Source organism: Mercenaria mercenaria, chromosome 5 (assembly GCF_021730395.1).
Source record: "Mercenaria mercenaria strain notata chromosome 5, MADL_Memer_1, whole genome shotgun sequence".
NCBI classification, from domain to species: Eukaryota; Metazoa; Mollusca; class Bivalvia; order Venerida; family Veneridae; genus Mercenaria; species Mercenaria mercenaria.
The window spans coordinates 4,488,803-4,512,060 of record NC_069365.1 but is presented as its reverse complement, the minus strand read 5'-3'; the positions used below and the strand labels follow the sequence as shown (position 1 = coordinate 4,512,060).

Here is a 23,258-nt window from a genome sequence, read left to right as displayed (position 1 = left end):
CAATTTTTTAGTAAACAAATCAGTTTAATGTTAATTTGAATTAAACATCCGTAGAATAACAGATATCTTCTTGGAAATGTGATGTTAATGACATCACCAATCGAAAAATGTCTCTGTGTAACTTCTTTGATTAAATGACTCATAAGCTTGAACACTTTGTTAGTAAAAATGTCCATTTGAGACAAACACATATCATATTATATATGCGTTCATATAATTTATATTTCGTAGCAAAATGTGAGCATGACATAGCAGCATACCAAAAGAAAGTAGGTGGCGAACTAGCAGTAACGTTACCAGTACGTGTAACAGCCGCCACGGCTCTTCTAGACTTGTGGTCCCTTTTTGAAGAAGGGAAAGCAGGCAACACTCTCAGTCGCATCTCGCGAGCATTTTCAACGATGACCGGTAGAAGTATATTAGTATCAGCAGAAGTTGATCTTGAGCAATTTCGAAAGGCTGTACAAAGTATAGGTAGTTATTTTCTTTTGTGTTCTGTTTTTGTTAGCTAGGAGCATTGTAAAACATTTAATGCTTAATTAAGTAATTGTAGTTTATTGTGTTGTAATGATAATTTTTCTCAAAAGTAAATCAGTTAGTCAATAGACATCTTTTTTGATGTTCAGTCAGTGTTCATTATATTTAAATGACCGTTCTCAGTTATTATATCAATTTGAATTGATTATACAAGTTAATACACTGTTTAATTCAAGAGCAATTAAAACGTGGACTTAACCCTGCAGACAGTTTGAAACACATTTCAAGGCTGATCATTCCTCAAAACAGTGTTGTTGGACGCTACGACCCTCTCAAAAGAAGTAAGATCTTTCATTTCATCATAAGATATTAAGATCACGTTAGTGTTGTACATATCAAAGCTGAACTGAAGTAATGCGCTGGAAAAAAAAAGATATCACTGTTGTTTTGTTTTTTTACTTTGTCAGTCTTTTCATCATGGTAAGTTTATTATCTATTAAAATGACTTTGCCATTCATTTTCATTCTAAATGTGTTTCAATAAAATTAATGCATATTGTTTTTTTCTTTCTTTTTTTTCCTTTAACAGGTAGTAAATTATAAATTGGGGACATTTCTTCAAGGTGTTTTAGATAAATGTACAGTGCTTGTTACATGTAGCAGCAGAAATGCAAACACAATAATATTGTTGAGTGTATTGTGATATATAAATAATTGATACTTTAACAATGCTTTAAATAATATGAAAAAGTGACCAAAGAAGATAGATTATCACATATATAAGATATATATGAATGCGTTTTCCTATCTGTTTTTTGATTGTGTGATTTCTACGTACACAAATACAGATTTCAATAATTTACTTTCTAACATCCATTTTATATAGACGAAACGAACACAATAATATCATATATCTTGTTTTGTCAACTTCTTCTGAAAAACAGATACAGCAATTTTCACAAGTTTCCGCGTCTCAGAAAGTGAAAACTGGTGTACATGTTTAGGATGATTTATCTAACAGCAGTCAATTAAGATTCATATAATTGTTTACACAACAATACTAATTATCGTATAACAATTTCTCCAGAATAGAAGAATTATTGCTCTTTTATTGTGATGCCAATGAGAAGACCATTGTGCACTGTATTACGATAGTATAATGATAACATCTGTTAAATTCCAGTTACAATTTGGTCTCTTGAATCCACGGAGTTTGCCGTAGCTGTGTCAGTTGTCCCTAAAGCGAAGAGCGTTGACAAAAGCCCTAATAGTAAGTACATCATTCTGAAGAGGATCCTACTAGCGATAATTTGTAATCCAAATCATTAAGAAATTACACCCGATTTATAAAGATAGAAAATTACCATGTTCTTAAAGTGAATATATCTATCCGCCACAGTTCAGTAATCCTGTTAAAACATTATAAACAATGCGAATTTACATTACATACAGTATGACGCCCATTCCAACTGTAAATGACAAAGGTGACAAATCACGTTTTGAGGCTCGAATAGAGACAGATGTTTGCCACCATAAACACTTGTACGTCAGAAGAACGTGTCTGATTAAAAAAAAAACAAGCTGTGGTGATATGTGTGTACTATGTTTATGTAGGGATAACGCATGTTTTTTCGTGTTATAACGTCTGCAGAATCCCGAGAGATTTGTTGGTGCCCGAACCCGTAGGGCGAGGGTACCAACGTATCCCGAGTTATTCTGAAGATGTTATAACACGAAATGAATATGTGCTAACTCTATTCTAACATAAAACGCGAAAGAAACTAATAAACGAATGAATTATCCATCAAAGTAATTAAATGACCATGAAATGCGCGGGAATATCTGAGTTTTTTTTAAGTTGACGTCATTTCCATTTGAATTATCTGTTTTGGAGCCGTTATACGGTAACGCTTTGCCACGGAACGCGCATATATAAAAAGGTGTTATAACAGCACGTGAGCTCGAGAATCTCTCAGTTAACACGTTTTCTTTCTTCTTAAAACATCCCCGAAAAGTGACATGAACAGTAGTTTTATGCTTAAATAACAGAAATCTAATAGCCAGTGCATTGACATGACCATCGCTGCTTTTTGAAAAAGAATGCTGTAACACGATGTTATAGAACGTTACTCTGCTAGATCAAACTGTCATGGAGGTTAAAACTTTTCACCGTTTTTATCCCCGGTAAAGAAGTATATTCACTGAAATCATGAGAAAAGCATTTAGAACAGGTAGGGTACGATTTGAATAGGCAGGATAGATACCTTTAAACAGATCCATTATCAAATTTTCACTCCAATTAGAAGACCAAAATATAAAACAATATGAACAAATGTAAGAAAAGCAACGTTTCGTGTACTATAATTAAGGTATGCAATTTATCCAAAGTGTATGTTACAATCGTATTGTCATGCTATGTATCATTTTAAAAAGGCATTCTATTTTTGCAGCTGAATACTGATCAAAGGCGATTACACGTTTAGAGCAAATGTAACGAAATGTTGTTCGGTAGAAAACAGAATCAGTATATATATTATAATTGCCTTATTATACATATTTTTATAAATGTAAAGTATACTACACACAATCTTCATTTATGTCTGCATTAGGAGTAACCATTTCTAATGTAATGGCCACCACAGAAAGTTTTACTACCACATCACATCAAGATTCTGCTGTGGTAAAAGAAAAAAGTGAGTCTAATGGTGTGGAAACTACAACTACATCTTTAATACAGCGTGATATGCCTTCAGCACTGGTCACAAACACAAAAGCAAGGGAAAGTGAATCCGCCCAGAGAACACCTTTGGGAAGTAAGATTAAAAGCAGTCTAGATAATGCAACTTAGTCAGATAGTGTTACGACAAATATTTTTTTTACTCAAAGTGCATTACCTAGACTATTGTTCCTTTTTAGAATGTGACAAATGTTCACTATTGGTTCATTATATTTCAAGATTTTCATGTATTTTACATTACGGCGACCTGTAGAGTTCCTTTGTTTTATCATTACTGCCGATTGGCTGATATCGTGAGACACGACATTTTTATTGTGTTAACAGTACTGTCTAGTCTTAGGACTTAGAGTGCGCGGGCTGTGGCGTACATTTTCACTACCGTACCCGGATTAAATAGAAAAAGTGGAAAACCACAGGTAGCCCAAAACGACAAATCGAGCCTGCAATATTTTCGTTTTTGTTTTGTTCAGATACCTGTGGAGTTTCCATTTTTATTTCATACTGATTTTTTCTGGTGAGGTCAAATATCACTGGCTTAATCATGTGCTAATTGTTTAAGTATTAATTATTTCTAATGTTCCATGTAGCGTCTTATTGATTCTATTCCAAAAACATATCAGACTTCTACAAAATGCTTCTAATTATGTTAAGTTTCAATCTCTTAAAGTAATTTATCATAGCCAATAAACTTTATACACGTGCACAGCTGGTTTTCATGTTTGCAGGCATAATAACTCGTACAACTAACAAAAGGAACCGAAGACTACATAGATTAGAAGAAACACTGACTAAAACGATACTAGAGAAAAAAGAATTTAGAAGCGAACAGGGTAAATAAGATCACTGCATATTTTGCACACAAAAAAAAACGTAAAATGTCTGCACAATTAAATAGTAATTTAATCATTTATCTTTTAAAGGATATTTGAGAAGCTTCTAACTTTCTATTTATTTAAGATAAATCATTTTAATAGTTTCGAATAATTGATCACCTTTTTCACATTACCAGAAATGGTTGTTATTCATGTTTGTATACTAAAATAATATGTTCACAGCGTAGAGTAGTCATTTTTTTTTTATAATTTATTTTTAATATAATCATCACATGATACAAATTAATACATTTCTAGCTAAATACTACAGAAAATTAATAACAAATTTCTTTTATTAAGTTCTCAAAAATATCATTTTCTATATGTGATGAAAATTTTTTTAGTTTGCAACAGAAAAAAATGAGAGATAATTTTCTGTAATAATAATAATAATAATAATAATAATAATAATAAAAACAACTTGGAATAGATAAAAAAGGGGATTTTTGTTTATTTGTTTTGTTTTGTCGTCCAACTTTTTGTTTGTTTTGTTTTTTCGTTTTTTTTTTTCTTGTTTTGTTTTGTCGTCTCCAGTTTCTATTTACTTACACTGTTCTAAATTATAAATAAACTGTCAAGTAGTCGAGTAGTCATTTTCAGTGTTGTGATCTCCAGTCAGATTTGATTTTTCCCATTTCGAATTGATTTTACTGCAAAATCCTGGCTCTCATGCTATTCAATATTACTGTTTTCAGAGATACACCAGGAAATCAATATATTGGCCACATCTGTAGAGATAGTCAGTGGGGAAACAGCCAAACTACTTGAAGTTTTCGTTACAAAGTTAGACATAATGATACAGAAAAAACCAAAGTGTACTAGAAGCAAATTGGACAGTGCCGTCAATACCCTCATTACACTTATACACAACGTCAATGATGTGTACATATATGAAATAGTTGATAAATGCGTACTGCTCAAAATCCGATGTTCAACATGTCACAGTATGAGAGAGCTACTGAAAACGTTCCTAAAACCCGACTTTGAAAATGCTGTCAAGCGGATTGCAAATGCGTTACAAGATGATTGTCCAAATGTTACTTGTGTAAATGTGAATGTCTCTAATGAAAGCATTAGAGATGTAGAAGCACACCTGAGTAAGAATATTTTTAAATGCGGAAAAGTCCGCTAAATTTGCTTGTTTGCTTGTTTTGGGTTTAACGCTTTTTTTCAACAGTATTTCAGTCATGTAACGGCGGGCAGTTAACCTAACCAGTGTTCCTTGATTCTGTACCAGTACAAACCTGTTCTGTTCTCCACAAGTAACTGCTAACTTCCCCACACGAATCAGAGGTGGAGGACTACTGATTGCAGGCACAATATCGTTTATCAAATAGTCACGGAGAACATACGCCCAGCCCGAGGATCGAACTCACGACCCTGCGATCCGTAGACCGACGCTCTTCCTAATGAGCTAAGTGGGCGGGTTAAATGATACAAATATTAATACAACATACATAATACAACATCTAACGTTTACACTAAGTGGTCATGTTGTAATATGCTCCAGATCTTTTAGATGTGCTATATTCAAAATGAAGACATTTTTTTTTGTCTTTTGTTATGAAGAGTTTGTCAACCGATTTATTTCCCCTCAAGTTTACCTTTGTCGTAAATTAATTGATGAGAATATGTCTTGAAAAGGAAAAGTGTCAATTTCTTCTAAGATCTAAATGCATATTTCAGGAATATTAGACACTGTTCAGTTTACGCGTACATATTCCACAACTACATAATTTGATTTACAGATGTTTAAACAATATTAAAAGGAAACAATATCAAAAGGAAAGTAGCCATGTTTTGAACTTTGTAATTTTTAGATGTTCATTAACTTTTGTAGGATTTTTTGCAGTTACAATGAAAATGAATGTGCATTGGATTCTTTGTCCCTAAGAAGTGATCTTTAACACTGAAATACCTGTAAAATTTTCCTATAGATAGCTGGAAGAGTAGTTTGATTTCTATATAGATTTCCATTTGCATCTGATGTGATATCTGATAGCTGGATGAATAGTTTGATTTCTATATAGATTTCCATATGCATCTGATATGATATCTATTTGTTTGAATAGAGTGAGCCCACTGTGAAACGTTTTGATCACATATATTGTCTGTTGTCTGGCGTCCCTTCGTCCGTGCGTTTGTTGCCTACTTTAGCTGCCACCAGAAACCTATGTTGGCGGCTCCTTTAAAAAAAACTGTTAGTACTTCAGAAAGTAAATCTATTTTAAGATGCATTTCAGATGCATATGAAAATCTATAGGTATCGGACACGTTTATTTGCTTCCCGTTCAGCTATTTAGGTATAAATCTCAGGATATTTGGGGAAAAAAGTCGTATAATTTTGTTGAAAAATATCAAATTAATAACATAGCTACCGAATATGTACCTGTTGGTCGTTTTCTAGTTAAAAGATAAAATCAGAATATACAGTTTTACCAGTTTTGATATCTAGTTTTACACTGAGATAGAACTTGGATTATTGATAAATTACAGAAGGATCTGGGATAGAAATCGACCAGTATGACGAAATGACATGCAGCATACATCCTGAAGAATCAGTGAAGTTGTACTGCTCAGACCATTTCTTATTCTGCTGTCAACAGTGTGCGCCTGAAAAGCATGGGTAACTTTCTTATTTATGTTAAAGTGATAATACAATTATTTAATCATTTCACACATTACAGAAGAGATGTAAGAAAAGTAATTCAGAATTTTCATAGATGCAATATTCTAGGCATATTACAGAAATATTATACTGGAGCACCATCTTAGCTCATAGACGAGCACAATATCGTTTTGTAAAGTATCGATTTTACTTTTTTCATAACCTACATAACGTATATAAAATGTATTCATTCAAAGATCTTCCATAGGGAAGTAGATATAATAATTCATTAAAAATCACTCTTTTATTGAATTTTCGGCCCCCTGGCCTTCATCAAAACATGAAAAGTCATTGATACAGCTATGTAACATCCATATTATAATACTTGTTTTGTCTCAATGACGTGACGTCATTTCCTGTAAACACGACGTCAAACGACGTAACGTCACTTCCCGTATTATTTCACATGTGTCTGTCACTCAATTTATGAGTTATATTTAACATTGCAACCATGTGGAAATTTCGTTGCAAGCTTCTTCATCCATTTCTCCTCTATTATCTGTCTGTAAAGGCGGCCTTCATGGTATAACTTTTGCAGTACTACCACTTGCAAGTCCCTTTCAGTATGACCTATAAAATGACGATTAATAGGCTTTTCAACCTGCTGTCTGATATCACGCAACTGTTCACTTATTCTTTCTTTCAGACTCCTCTCAGTTTCCCCAACATATATTGTTTTATTGCATGGTTTGCATAGTAATCCATACACTAAATTGGTATCACTACAACTGGTATGTGTAACTGTCTGGTATGTGTGTCTCTTTGTGGTGTCAGCTACCTCCCCTTTAAATATCAGTAGGCAAATGTGGCAGGAACATATATCAGGAGAAGATCTAAAAGCTCTATTAGTTTTGCCATGTACCAATACATCACGAATGTTTTTATCTATTCTGAAGGCTAACAATGGTGGTTCCTGGAAGACAGTTCTCATACGTTCTGAATTATAGAGTACTTTTTTGATGTTTTCGCAGGATGTTTCGTATATCTGGTAACATTTTGGAATAGGTCAGCACTAATGGGAGCCTCTTTTCTTCTGGTTCAGTCTTCTTTTTTGTTTTTAATAATTCCTGCCTGTCTAATTTATCGACCCGTTGCAACTGTTGTTCAAGTTCTCTACCACTATATCCTCTTTTTCTTAGCTGTTGTTTCAGTTCTCCTCTGTGTTTGATATAGTCAGGTTCTTTTTCAGAAATTCTTTTAATTCTTATACCTATACTTATACGTCGTGTTTACAGGAAATGACGTCACGTCATTGAGACAAAACAAGGTTTATAATATGGATGTTACATAGCTGTATCAATGACTTTTCATGTTTTGATAAAGGCCAGGTGGCCGAAAATTCAATAAAAGAGTGATTTTTAATGAATTAGTATATAAAATGAATATAAGGATCTTACATGCCTGCCTGTGTAAGACGGGGTTTTCCCTACCCGAGGGACAGTGTGGAATGGAAAACCGAGCGTTAGCGAGGTTTTTTATCCATGCTGTCCCGAGGGTAGGGAAAACAGCTGTCTTACACAGGCAGACATGTTAGATCATTTTTCTTGCCTATCATGTTCAAAATAGATCGTGGAGACAAATTTTCCTGACATTATTTATAAAGTTTATGACGTCACAATGGTACCAGTACTATGTGACGTCAGCTTAGTGCACGCTATTTTAGACAAGGTTTTTCCCTAGGGAAAGACAGGAATATCTATCCCCGGCGCGTGCTCGGATAAATGTATACTTTCCCCGTTAGGTAGGCAAGAACTACTAGACTTCACTTGTTATTCCGAAGCTGTCAAGCGTGTTTAAGAAACACAATTCGCACGAAAGAGAAATAAAGTACATAGAAATAAGATATCTACGTACTGACCTTCAAAAGTAAATATCCTGTTGAAAGCCTGCCAAAAGTTCTATGCTGTGAAAGTTTTATATTTGAAAACAAATGTAATAAAAGAAAATCATGTTAAAATGAATGTCCTGATAACATGTATGTTGGCTAAAATGGTCGATAATTAAGTGTCATTAAATAAAATTTACATATATACTATAGATAAATACATTATTTAGAACTCTAATATGACCAGGTAAGCTTAAAAATTCACAGTGATACTATGTTGACGTCACGTCGACGTGATATTTAGCGCCATGTACGCATCTCAGATTTGATAAAATATATAACTTAAACAATGGTTTAAAACGAAATATCATAATTAGCACCAATGTTTTGATTTATTCACACACACAAACACACACGCTGTGCATATTGCAAACCGTGTTTATCACTATTTATACACTTCGGCGGTCATAAGTCCTAAGAAATAATTCGGTGAAATTATTACGTTCGACGTGTAACCGCCCATCGTGTATAAATAGTTTTAAAACTCTTAAATAATTGAACACATACAACGTATCCTGTAATTTATTCACTTGTTGATTTAACTATCACAGGTGTGTGTATACTTTTGTTTATGGAAACTATTTTCTCTATTCTTTTGTTCAAGAAATAAGTTACTGAGATTAATGAGTATAATTTTTGTGGGGTTATGATAAAAACATTTTATGTAAAATTTGTTAATTTCTAAACAGGTGTTAGCATCAAAATAGCTACTTAATTAGGTCTTATTCTCAAAGATCTTGATATTCTACTTTTACGAAAAATGTTCATAGGCATTGAAAAGGTGAAGCGGAAGTTGCAGAACGATAAATATATATACGGGCCGTTCCATGAGAAAACCTGTATTAATTAGTGGCATGATATAATTTTTGCATAATTAGTAGTTTAAAATAATAGAAAATCACCGTTTTTCTTACCTTCCTGCAGAAACTAGAAACAAGTATATTGTAATTAAGTTATCTAAGGGAAATCAAATTCTGCCATATTTTACAAATAAATGCTATTTGTGTTGTCATGGCAACAGAAATTCCAAAGCACCTACGCATCATGAAAAAAGAAGGTGTGTAGATAAAAGACCCATGATAAAACCAAAAATATACGGATAAGTTATTTTTCAGTAAAACCATTTTAAACTGTTCCTAAATATTCAAACGTATAATGTTTAGTACGTGATTCGCACAGTTTGTTGCATTAATGACTTAAATAATAATCACATCTCAAAATGTCTTCGGTGACTTACTTACAACCATTGTAACTCTTGAAATAGCGAAGATAATTACTTCAAATTTTCATATTTGAAAGGCAAAAGATTGTTCTTCGTGAACATTTTGTTATCTCAATTTTGATATTTTGACACTAATACAGGTGTTCTCATACTAATTCTGATTGTGAAAAAATACCTTCTCATAAAAATGATTCAGTATACAACTTGAATACTCTTACGCTTCCCGACATTTAGTTCAATGTGAACCAAGCACAAGTATAGCAAAATTCATTATGCTTCTGTCAGATGTTTTTGAATACTTTTGAATCCATCAATCAGTTGCGTATATTGTAGATTTTGAATTGGTATTAATTGATTTGTTCTTTTACAACATACAGATCGTGTCCTGGATTGCGTCAGATAACGCGTATTTCAGAAGATGAAATAGATGGCAAAAAAGAGATAGTAGAACACAGAATAAAGGTGAAGAAGGATAAAAGTACGTGTGATATCTACGGATGTTGTGTGCTGCCAAATGGGGATATACTGATTGTGGATAACAGTAATAAAAGGTTGAAAAAGCTGAATCAAAACTTTCAGGTTGTCAGTCATATTTCAATGTCTGACAAACCATGGGATGTATGCAATGTCGAAAACAACGAAGCAGCTGTTGCTCTCTATGACTGTGTCCAACTTATAAATTATGAGGGAAAACTTAAGCGAACCCGTTTCGTTAAGTTTGACCATGACAGTAATGGCATTGCTTACAACGGCAAACAGTTTTTTGTTGTCGACGACTGGAATGTATATAGTTACACTTCAGACTTCCAGAATAAAACAGTATTGTATAGCTGTGAAGCCGGTAAAGTTTGGTTTAATCACATTGTTATAAGCCAAAGAAGGGATCTCATCTACATATCTGATAGGTATGGAGGTGTGCAAATTATTGGTACTGATGGCAAACATATATGTACTTTAAAGCCTGATGAGTTGCAAAATACTTGGGGTATTTGTTTAGACAGTACAGATAGACTGCTTGTTACAGACGCCGATACTTGCTGTATATATTGTATCGACTATGAAGGTGACAAAACTAGTATGGACCCAGTCGTCACACAAAACGACTTTATGTCCAAACCAATGTGTCTTTCTTATGACGGCAAAAGGTCCAGTCTCATAATTGGACATTATCAAAAAGACACAGTATCAGTTATGGAAATGAAATGACGTATATCTATACGTTTCAATATCAAGATAGATACCATGCCAAAATAAATAATTTGACTATACTTCCATTTAAAATGGGAACAATTTGCCTTATCCTATGCATTTCTTGAACGGAATGACCATTTGAGGTACTTTTTATAATGGACACAGAATGATGATTTGAGATACATTTTACAATGGGCATCATCAGAGTTATATACCGTTTGAATTTGAAAAAATTACCAAATTTAATAGGGACCTTATTTCTTGATACCTTTAGATTTGTTAAAAACGTAAACAGATGTATAGGACAACTATATTACAGACAAGTTTATTACTTGAAAAGACCACTCCAATAACACCATTGTAATGATCTTTGATTAGATGAAATTGCTGTTTTTCACCTGATTAATATATTAAAAGTTATTTGTTATCTACAACCAAAAGCCAACCCCGAATTTACATTTGTATCCTTTTAAAATTTCCGACAAAAGTCATACGGGGCAAGACTGATTAAATAACAGTAGAACAGTAGAATGTACATTTGTGTATGTTAAACTTGAGTAACTAACTTAAAGGTCTAGATCACAGGATTTTTTCTGTTAGTTTGAATGTCATGCTTTATATAATTATATTGTTCTTGCCTAGACTTACAAATAAATATACCGTAATTACCACTTTAGCTTGAAAACAGGAAAGGTCGGCCTCCAGGATTCAGGAAATGCAGAAACCAGTTTTGTCACTAATACAGGAGAAGAAAAAGAGCATAATTTAGAGACTTACCCTAAACCTTCTTTACACAAGGGAAACAATCTGTTTATATAGTGATATTGTTGAGTGGACACCGTTTGTTAACCCTAATCATGTCCATTTTATATCAGTGCAAAGGAAAAGTAACCTATCTATGTTAAATGCTATGCATGATAACACAGTCATGCATCCAAAAGTCCTGAAATTGAATTCTTCGATTTTCTCATATTTCTAGATATTTTCCCCATATTTTGACGCATATATATGGGTAGTTGAGATTGTTCTCTTTCCAGCAGTAGCCTTTTCAGCATATTTCACCTTGTAAAATTCTGTGGGTTTTGACTTTTTAAAAATAATCGTCTGTTTGTTGACAAATTTCACCACAGAAAATTGTGCCACTCTCCCCAGGGCATTGATTTATTTGATCTTTACATAGTTTTCTATTCAGATTGCTAATCCATGTGGCAATTAAGCATGCTTTTTCCATGCTTAGAGGTAAAAAGTAGATAGTTTGCATGAGGTTCTATGTCAATACCAACGTAAGCCTACCTAAGTCTTAGCGGAGTTTTCTCCATTTTTTCCAGATATTTTACCCGGGATCATTTTTTTTCAGCTTAAATAACCCTTTTTCAGAAAATGATATTTTAATATTTTTTCAGTTCTTGAACTTTGATGCAGTTAACTACACATATATCTAAAATAGATAGTTCCTATTTGAAGTTTATATTTTTAGTTACACTGCCTACTTAATTATACAAAATTTGAATAGTCTCCGTATTTATCTCTTGTGAACAAAACAAAGGGTCTTAATACCGACTAGGGAAACACCTCTGTTATACAGGCAGGCATGTAAGATCCTTATAATCTGTCGTCAGAACTTCTTTGATATAAAACTGTTTATAGACAAGATTGTTGACATGTATATATTCAATATGGTGGAGTGTAAACATTTTGATTTTATCTATCTACTTAATATAGGAAAAGAATGTTACTCAAAGTTTCTTCGATTGACTTTTTCGTTGTTTTTCGTTCATCATTGAAGAACGATGATTTCGGGCAGAGTTTATTTTATTCCGTCTATAGTTTGATAAACTTGTCGTCTTAAATGTGTTACAAGTTTATGAGAAAGTTCTTCAAACAAATGGCGTGTCACGCTTCTTAATATTACGTTGTTGTTTAAATGTTTCAAGTAAGTACATGTTAAAAATTAACAAAAATGGAACTTAATTTGCAATTTGCTCTAAATCTTTATTCCTGTAAAAATTCTATCTATGAGTATACATTTAATAAGTATGGATGAAGTCAGTCATAAAAAGTAAGAATAATTCATAATCAGATTTTAAAGGGTCTCGGTTTAAAAGTATACGCAGATATGTGACGCACATTGCTGAAAGCAAAATTATTATGTAAATCGCATAACGGTCAAAGGAAAAATGGTTTACATTGTTAATCTTTTTTTCGGCGACGCCGTCTAAATTCTTGATAACGCATTATAGATAATTTATCAAAATGGAAGATTTATGCAACACTCTGCCTGATTGGACGAAAGTGTCAATTTCTTTCACTCTGTTGATTGTGCTACGCTGAGTGAAATGTAGACAAAGCGTTTATCCTAAACGACGCTGTTCACAGTTTTAAAGCTAACTTTGGCTCAGTATATTTAGCAAGAATATTGATATATCTCAAAATGATAAGTAAGTTTAATAAATATGATAAAAACCTGTTCAAATACCAACATATATCAAATTAAAGAAAGAGCTGATTACGGTCTGTGTATCACATGAATAAGGGTGTGATTAGAGTCTTTTATGTAGTAGAGAAGTGCTTTTTAAACGATTTTCCTTTTTACAATTGTCGTCTGTATACGAAAAGGTTTCTTGCTTTTGTGACTTATTCAGATTGCATATTAAAATGAGTACTTGTTTGCTTTGATATATTTGTTATAAATTATTTAACTGATTTATTATATATGAATATTTTTCTGTAGTATGGTATGCAAATATTGAACTCAGTTGAAATCTGTTTTATTATATATATGCTATATAATGACTGAATCTCATTACTCTGAAATGAAGGTACGCAGCATACAGTTTATCTATGTGATATGACTACGGTCAAACTTTGCTTATGAAACAGAAATATTGAAATAATTACAACGGTATGTTTTGCTTGACCTTCACTTTTTTATAGGTGTGACGTCATTGTCCAAAGATTTATGAATAGCGAATATGCATTTGTTAAAGCGGGATCAGTTGCCCTATTTTAGAAATAAATAAAAATAATAAATAAAAAAATCCTTTAATTGATTTTTTCTCATGTATTCTAATCAAACTTGATTTGTAGCATCTTTATTAGGCCCGCAGCCAACTTTGTTCAGCTGGGACATTTAACCCCTTTTAGGGGCTGCTAGAGCTAAAACTAGAAATGCCTTTATACAGCGTCTCATGAACAGCTTGGTGGATCTTTGTCATACTTGGTCTGGAGCATCATTATAAGGTCCTCTTCCAAATGTATTTATATAGGAACTTGGGCCCTATTAGGGACCACCATAGCTAAAAGTAGATATGCCTTTCTTCGCATTAACCACTAAAATGTAATGGATTTTTATCAAACTCGATGTGTAACAATATCGTAAGGTCTCCTGCTATTTTGTTACAAAGGGGATAGGGACCAATTTAGCTAAAAATATAAACACGTTTAATGACCTCTTCTCATGAAACGCTTCATGAATCTTCATCAAACTACTGCTGTAATTATTCGTCTAAGGATAAACGAAACAAAATTGCAACCCTACAAAACCTTTGCGAAAAATTAAAAGAGAACCATTTAAATTGTTAAAGTGCGGTGTTTAGTTTTGCAATTTGAAAAATGCTAGATGAAAGATGAATGTTAGATGAAAAATTCATAAACTTCTTTCCTTATTACAATTCGCCGACCATCATTTTTAAAGATATTTCTTGTTCATACGATGTATCTGTATGCTCTTAACTTAATGACTTTTATTCTGATTGTAGGAATGAATTGTTAATGATGAAAATACACTCAAACCCGTATATAAATAACACCCTTGGAAGAGCCAAAATGTGGTCTTTATTGGAAGGTGGTCTTTATTCACAGGTTAGAATACACTGTAAATGTTAAAATGGGAAACAAAACATGTGGTCTTTAGAGCCAGCTGGTCTCTGTTCAGAGGTGGTCTTAACACAGGTTTGACTGTATATATTGTTTACTTCTAACCTAATATAAACTCTCGCGATGTCCCATCACAGGCGCGTAGCATGGGCGTTTTTCATAGTACGCAGACGTAATGGATTTGTGTGTGTGTGTGTGGGGGGGGGGGGGGGGGGGGTCGGTGTATCCTCCTCTTGATTATTTATCAATATTAGAACGGCAAATGGTGCATTTTAGCGTGTTTTTTTTTAAGCAGAAACATTGCACTAAAACCTTATTCTTTGTTAATTGTTTATATAAAATGTTTTATTTCACTAGGTATGTACGTAATATTGCACGTACAAGCTGTGGTTTAGTGATCAATGTTTTATATGTGCAAATATTAATTGAAAACAAATACTAGTAGTTAGTGGTGACACACTTTGAAAATATCTTTATGACTGGGTATATCGTTCAAGAGATATGTCTGTAAGTATATATACGATAGTTGTTACAAGGGATTTGCCATAACTCCAAACTTAATACTAGGCTAGACAACAAAGACAAATGTACCAAATCTGAAACTGATACCTTGCATAGGGAAACCATCCCGGTATAGCGGCGTCTTCATTTCGTCAACTTCGTTATAGGTATTTCCTTTAACTTTTTAACTAATTAAAAACAGTATTCTGCAGAATGTTTCTTACACCTTTTAAATAATTTCACGGTTTCGCCATCACGATCTCGCGCTTCATTCATCGCTTTCTCTAACGATATGCAAAGCGCTAGATAACGATGGCGAATGGCAAGATCGCGAAACTTCAGCAATTTCGTACTTTGCCATCGTGATTTCGCGCATGTGAAAATTCTCGATTTCACGCTTCGTCATTGTGATCTCGCGTTTTGCCATCATGATTTCGTGCTTTGCCATCATGATTCCGCGCTTCGCGTATCGCCTGATCATGATGGAGAAGCGCGAGGTCACAATGGCGAAGTGCGAAAGAACGAAAATTTCAGGTTTTAACATTGACATTGGGTAGACACTTTACCTACAATATTGAATCATAATTTTTTTTAAAAACATAGCATGATTGTTGATATATCTCAATGACATCTAAAACCAAGTATTACATAAAAATCTTGATTGAACAATTTTTTAGAATGTTGTTTAAGGTCTTCTAAAATATAAAACATATAATTTAGTTACCTATAAGGCCATTGGAAAAAACTGTAATCACCAATTATAAAGAAGAACATATTTATCTCACTGTTAATTGTTCATCAGATACTGTAATATCGTATGACTTGTACCAGTGTTAAACCTTGGCAATACACGTAGGATTTAACTAGGTGTAATTATTTGATTTCTTTAATATTTTATTTTCTACAACATTGGGACCATGGAATAAATGATAATTTCATACATTTAAGTACAATTTTATATCTATGATATCTGAAAATAACGTTACAATTATTATGCGTGACATAATAAGTCTGCAGTGATATAAAAATTGTTCTATTCAAAAGCTTTTAGCCTTGAAAATGTCTCTTTGCCGATTTCTCAACCAACAATTATTAATTTTTGACATTGTATTATATTTTATAGACATATTTTTATTTGACTTGTAGACGGCGTATGAATGTTATATTTCACATGATCAGGATTATTACAAAATAAGCAATCAAACAGTAGGATAATGACTGTACCTAAATTGTTATAAAACTACAAAGACAATTATTGTTGGATTTCAATGCACTTTAAATCAACCGATTATATAAACCAGTTTGCTATTACTTCAGTTTACTGTACTTTAAACAAAATATGAAGTAAGCAATGATTGCGTATGAAGCAATCTCCGTTGCATGATATAGACTTCTTGTTGCAACCAAATAAATTAACCAGTTTAATTGTGCATGCTTGCCAGATTTTCACTACGCAGCTGCGTATCTGCGTAAAAGCAGCTACGCGCCTGCATTATATTCCGTGGCTTTGTTTTCTATATTGCCTGATCTTCAAACAAATATGTACTTTTAAAGGTGGTTAGTCAAATTTTGATAAAGAAATGGATGTGTTTTTTCTCAAAATTTCACCATTGGATCATTTACGCTTATTATGTTCACGGAGTTCTTTATATATGTCAGATTTTCGCTGGAAGCATTTTTAAAATTTGATTTTCCTATCCTGGTTGCCCAACCAAGATAGTTTTATTTTAGCGTAAGTATAAAAATAAATAAGCATATTTTTTCCTCACGAATAATATGAATATAAGCCTACTGTATCAAAATTGTCAAAGATTTTTTATTGACAAGTATATATTTCGCAAAATTCGTTTTAAATGCAAAAAAAGTCCATTATTACCTCCCTTTGTCTATATCGGTTGTGCAACCAAGATATATGTATAGCAGAAATATATCTATCAACTTTTCTACTCCTAAACTCGAAAGAAAGGCCTAGTTTTCAGAATCGGGTGTATCTTTTGTGGGGCGTTAAACAGATAATTTTACTTTGGATGGACCTATTATCACCAAAACAGGTTTTGAGGATAATAGATCTAGCGATACTGCATTAAAGAAATTGAAATACTACATGGACCGATATTTTATACATACAGTTCGCCAGCCGATCAACGTTTATATGTAAATCGTTAGGGGAGGGCATTCATTGGTGTTGGAAGAACTTATTACTCAACCCTTTTTTCTTTTTTTCTTTATGCTGTGCAAATGTTCTATTATTGTAAATATCTAAAGAGCAAATTAATTATGATTAAAAGTTCTCAATGCAAAGAGTTACTGTTTATAACAGTACCAGTTTTACTATACTACACGTGACAAAATAGTAGAACCAGTCTACATATTTTAAACATCCTACATATATCAAAATAAAGAATCGAAACACCTTATACTAAACTATATGTGCAGTTGCAAGCCATATCTTATCAGTGTTGGCTTCAATTTTGACCTTGTTAAACATTCGAATAGCAGTTTCCTCAACCGCTACACTATGTTGAATGTATTTCGGTAAAGGCTTGTCTTCTAATATCATGAAGTGAACAACAGTCCCTATTGGTAATCCTGAAAGCATATTGTGCAAAAGAGCTTCAATGACATCTTCATTGTCGCCAAAAACATTTCGAAGTCCATATTCATTATTCGGTTTCCTATGAATGCTACCATATCCTACAATTTTCCCAGCTTTCATAGCAACAGCAACGCGAACAAGTTCTCCCGAAAACCAGGCACGTAAAATCCTCGTTCGGTCAAAGGTTGGATACACTTGCCTATCATATTCCATTAAAGCGGGCCACATGTTTTCAGTAAGTGTCACAGTGTCATATGACGTCTGAATACCTTGTTTCATGTCGCTTGTAACTTTAACCACGCAAAATTGGACTTTATAAGCCTGGAAGGGAAATCCGTGTGCTATGTACCAGTCTGCCATGTCTGGGCCCCCGTCCAGAACAATATTCTGATCGCCGGCCTTCTCTAACATGGCCTTCCATAGCAACCGTCCAATGCCTCTTTTTCGGAGATCTTTCCGCACAATGAAGTTACCAAAGTAAACAGTATTCGGAGCATTCTGACTTACACCACAAAATCCTGGAACAGTGACATACAAGTATGACCACATCGAGTGAAAAACCAGTCATTACAAATATTGAAAGAATGTCATACAGTTTAAAAATTGCTTTTAACTGGTAAATGAATTTTAGACTTACTTTTAAAGTGTTTGTTTGAAACATTGTGTGACATGCGAAACTGTTTCACCGAAGGCTTAACTCGGTACGGGTACCGCTGTTATTTAATACTGTATGGAGAATGAAATTCTTTTGGCTAATTTATAAGGTTGCTTCCAAGTGAAACAACTAGTTTCCTCTCCTAGCAGGACACATCCGTTCCATATTTTTATCTCCCAGCAAGTATCCCAATACATATACAAGTATCGATATCATTGAACTTACCTACTGGCTCGTCATTTCTGTCTGCAGCAACAATCAGATAATTTGGGTCAATTTTAATGTATGACAAATGGTCATACATAGATAGATCCCACTCAAAATCTTCAGCAAACTCCATCAAAAGCTTCACATCTTCTGGTTTACTTTGTCGGATAGTTACCTCGCTCGTAGTCACCGTTGACATAATTATGACCTAAAAAAACAGACATTTTGTCTAACGTTACTTTTTCACCCCATTCAAAGACTGACTGAAAATTTTCAAATTTTCACATTTTTATATGTAGTATAAATATATCTCTAGTGCCTTTTACATAACTGACAATGAGACGATATAAAAACTACTATAAACATCAGAAAATAATACTAAAATCTTAGTAAATTTACTGAGCCTATATTTGTAACGTACTGAGAAGCCCTTCGCATTCGTTAATCTTTACGTAATAAAACACAATTTTTGATTATTAATATAAATATAAAAAATATTTACCTTTAAATGTATCTTAACCCTCTTTACAATATAACTTTAACTTTGCGAGATAAATATTAGATGTACGAGATTGGGAACAATATATATGTCGTCTAGTTGATAAGATATGTCTGTACGATATGCAACTCAGGGACTAGTTTTAACATACACACATGCACATATAAGCGATGTGATGTTTGCTTTGATAAGGCGCGAGATCAACCTCAGGATGTAAACATTTTGAAACGGAGATTGAAAAATAAAATGTTGTAGGAGTAATATAGGGCTACGTTGATAATATGCTATTCTTGATATATAGTTCTTACTGAAGGCTAATACTATCTATGCACATAATTACTAGAATTTCATGTCAGCTATATCTATCCATAAGACAATCCATAGACATCATTTCTGTTAGCAGAATATTGCCCATTTCCGGTATTCAGATTAAATTAACACATGAACCTTTCGTTCATTATTAGAAGATGCAGAAGGGCAGCAGATCACCTGCATTTAAAACTGTTTTGAGAGTTGTCGCTATAACTTTAAAGCTGCACACCTGCCAGTTTATATCATTTTTCCGAAATTTAGAGAAAGCTTTCACTAGTCCGTTATTGGAATAAAAAGAAAATGTGATGTGATTTTAAGCATTTTAGGAACCTTTATCTACTATTTTAATCAATACAATGCACAGGAAAGCGCGCAAAAGAGTTAGTCAAACTATTAAACTTAGATGCAAAATAGAAGGAATTTAGCTCTGTTTTATATAATACACATTAGAATATCTACTGAAACAATATTGGTTTATTATTTTCAATTTCTCATATCAATTGTTGTCATTTTGTTTAAACTTGAATTTTAATGTTCAGTCTGAGGCAAGCCGGGCAAGACTTCGGAAATTTTCCGGTTTGTCCGTTCTGGCTGGGCCAATTTTTAACTTATTAGACCGATTCATGAAATGGAAAAAAAAAAAGAATCAAGAGCTGTCACTATTAGTGACAAATGCCCCCTTAGCATATATGCCAAGTAATTTTACAATCACTTCATCGATGGCAGAGTTATGGACCAGACAAGAAACAGACCATGTTTACCATTAACCTCTAGGTGTCACCTTGACCTAAGGAACTTAGAGCTAGGGTATGGATCTTGCGCACGACACGTCGTCTCATTATGGTGAAAATTTATGTCAAGTAATTTCAAAATCCCTTGATGAATTGCAGTTATGAACCGGACGTGAAACAGATCTTGTTAACATTTGACTTCTAAGTGTGACCTTGACCTTAGAGCTAGGGGTCAGGGTCTGCGCATGACACGTCGACTCATTATGGCGAACATTTATGCCAAGTTATTTCAAAATCACTTAATTGATGGCAGAGTTCTGGATCAGACACGAAACAGGCCCTGTTTTAACATTTGACTTCTAAGTGTGACCTCGAACTTGGAGCTAGGGGTCTGGGTCTTGCACCTGACATGTCGTTTCATTATGGTGAACATTTGTGCCGTGTAATTTCAACATCCCTTTATGGATAACAGAGTTACAGCCCGGACAAGAATTTATACGGAGGCACGGACGCACGGACGGACAGTGCGATTTTAATATTCCCACCTTTGGGGGCATAAAAATATGTCCGGTGAAAATGGAGAAAACTATATAATTCGGTCTGAGATCTCAATACACGACCACCTGCCAAGCAGGAATAGTTGATCGCACCCTCAGATAATCAGTAAACGTGACGGTTGTCACATTGGTAATCGGTTCGTTATTAGCACCTGCCGCTACAGTGCTCGGCGGCATACTAGTATCCTTAAATTTTGACTGGGTCCGCATGCTTTTGACAGGAACCCACTTCGTTTGACTGAGACCATTACCAGACTTTTAAATAACACAATGTTTTAATTACTTCTGACCTATAAAACATTGTAAAAGCTTGCTTAATGGATTGCTTTATTTCAAAATATGGCCATTGCATTTCAATGACAGAGACATTACTTCATTTGTAAAAAGTACATCATACATTTTGCAGTCCGGTTCAAACAAGTACAGAAAATAAGCTAGGCAACCCGACATACAGCGTTCCACACATCAATTGCAGAGCAGAGGTGGGCGTTAAACTGTGAAACGCTTGATCACAGATAATACTGGTTCTAACGGTGGACTGGATGTAGACAGCATTCAGCGTGCGGTGCTTCTATACTGTAAACCCTGACAGTGATACAAAGATATCACCAGCAATGTGAGTGCTTGGTAAAACTATCAAGGACTTCATACCAATAGTTCCTGACATCCTACGCTCCCAAAACATACTTGAAGTGATATACTTAGTCTACACGAAGAAGCATTCAGAAACAGACGCATGAAAATAGCTGAAAGACTTTCTGAACATACCAAACGCTTGCACCCATTGTGTGTAGGAGACTTGTCAAAATCAAAAATCAAACAGGTCCACATCCTTTGAAACGGAACAAAACTGGTAGTTTAAGAACGTCAGTTTCATCACAATGTAATTCGTTTTAATGTATCCGGTCACGTTACAGTCCTTAATATGAAGTTTCTGCGAAAGTATACGCCTGTTTTTCCTACAGTTAGCAGACAGATTATTACATCAGATCTTCAGTTTGCATCTAGACACAATAAGCCACAACCAGATCCTATAGCGTTCGAGTCACATAAAAAAAATAATACTTAGTATCACATACATCAGATGCTAAGACCAAGTCACCAGTCTCTAGCAAAAGGTCTTGACCTGAATTACCTCCAATTGATGAACAGGTGCAAGAGCCAACACTTGAGGGCAGCCTCCTGCAAAACATCAAAATGCACCCACTGTTGAACAACGAGATCGTCCGCCACCAACACCAACCACGACAGAAGGAACTCTTAGACGCTTAACAAGACCTAGGATTTAGTCTAAATGGCACAGTGTCTATATTAATTCGTTAATTTATGACAATTAACTTCATTCAATACAACAAACGCAGTTCACAGTGATTCATGTACATGCATATAAATATTTTATGCTCCCAACTTAGCCATTTATTACTCACCAATATGGAAAGGAATCCACTCATAGTGTAGTGTTACTGTTTTCATATGACTGAAATTGGGAAGAATAAACCCAGAGCTGGAGGGCAGTCTGTACTCAAAGAAAGTTATTTTGCGTAAATTGAATCCAGGATACATTCAACAAGATGTCACAAATATATTTGAGTGTTTCTTTACTTGTATATTTATCTGGAGGTACCAGTAGAACATTAATTAGACACATATCAGCCATTTTCTGTACCCTCTGTGATAAAGATATAGCAGTGTCTCACAGAAGGAAGAACCGCCTCGGTAGCCTAGTGGTAGAGCGTTCGCTTCGAGTGCGGGAGGTCGTGGGTTCGATCCCCAGCCGCGTCCTACCAATGACATAAAAAATTGTACTAGTAGCTTCCTCGTTTGGCGCTCTGCGTTAAGAGAGTTGTGCTACGACTGGTCAGCCCGGTGTCAGTATAATGTGACTGGTTGGGGTATCATGTCACGTGTCTACGGCGTGATATTGCAGCGAGGCAGCACTATAAAGTGCTCACTGCTACAAGTAGACACCGTCGTTTAAATTGTTAAAAAAAACGTTAAACCCGAACACACACACACACACACACATACGCGCACGAACACACACACACACGCACGCACGCACGCACACACACTCAGAAGGAGAGGGGATATTATATATGATATCAAAAACACTATTATATTATAAGACTGGTTCAGTCATACATAATTGTTTAATCTTTCTTTTAACTAGATAATAATAGAGATACAGTGCAACCTCTGCAGAGCAACACTCTTTGGGAGATACAAATATTGACCTCTGTTGAGAGGTTGTTGCTTTATAGAGGTTAAATTGA

General features: G+C 34.2%; 2 protein-coding genes across 2 annotated transcripts in view; one reads left to right on the top strand and one right to left on the bottom strand.

Moving 5' to 3' along the window:
* The window catches only part of LOC128556840 (uncharacterized), a 40,540-nt gene extending 26,088 nt beyond the window's left edge, over positions 1 to 14,452 (top strand). The window contains exons 6-13 of the mRNA XM_053542537.1: positions 232 to 474; positions 714 to 818; positions 1,660 to 1,746; positions 3,086 to 3,289; positions 3,939 to 4,043; positions 4,781 to 5,182; positions 6,582 to 6,711; positions 10,238 to 14,452. Of these exons, the coding sequence (XP_053398512.1) occupies positions 232 to 474; positions 714 to 818; positions 1,660 to 1,746; positions 3,086 to 3,289; positions 3,939 to 4,043; positions 4,781 to 5,182; positions 6,582 to 6,711; positions 10,238 to 11,066 (2,105 nt within the window). The 3' untranslated portion in view covers positions 11,067 to 14,452. The remainder of the gene's footprint in view (positions 1 to 231; positions 475 to 713; positions 819 to 1,659; positions 1,747 to 3,085; positions 3,290 to 3,938; positions 4,044 to 4,780; positions 5,183 to 6,581; positions 6,712 to 10,237) is intronic.
* Positions 14,453 to 17,674: 3,222 nt separating this feature from the next.
* On the bottom strand, positions 17,675 to 19,090 carry LOC128557436 (uncharacterized). The gene is made up of 2 exons (XM_053544809.1): positions 18,905 to 19,090; positions 17,675 to 18,542 (listed from the first exon to the last, which is right to left on the bottom strand). The coding sequence occupies exons 1-2, from the start codon at positions 19,083 to 19,085 to the stop codon at positions 17,848 to 17,850; spliced, it is 876 nt and encodes a 291-aa protein (XP_053400784.1). The 5' UTR covers positions 19,086 to 19,090; the 3' UTR covers positions 17,675 to 17,847.
* Between the last annotated feature and the right edge of the window lie 4,168 nt (positions 19,091 to 23,258).

What these genes read in the sequence shown, in the direction of transcription:
- LOC128557436 (XM_053544809.1), bottom strand. Translation starts at nt 19,085, where the DNA reads ATGTCAACGGTGACTACGAGCGAGGTAACTATCCGACAAAGTAAACCA. An exon ending in CAGAAATGACGAGCCAGTAG is followed by an intron (nt 18,543 to 18,904) that starts GTAAGTTCAATG and finishes TCACTGTTCCAG; the next exon opens with GATTTTGTGGTGTAAGTCAG.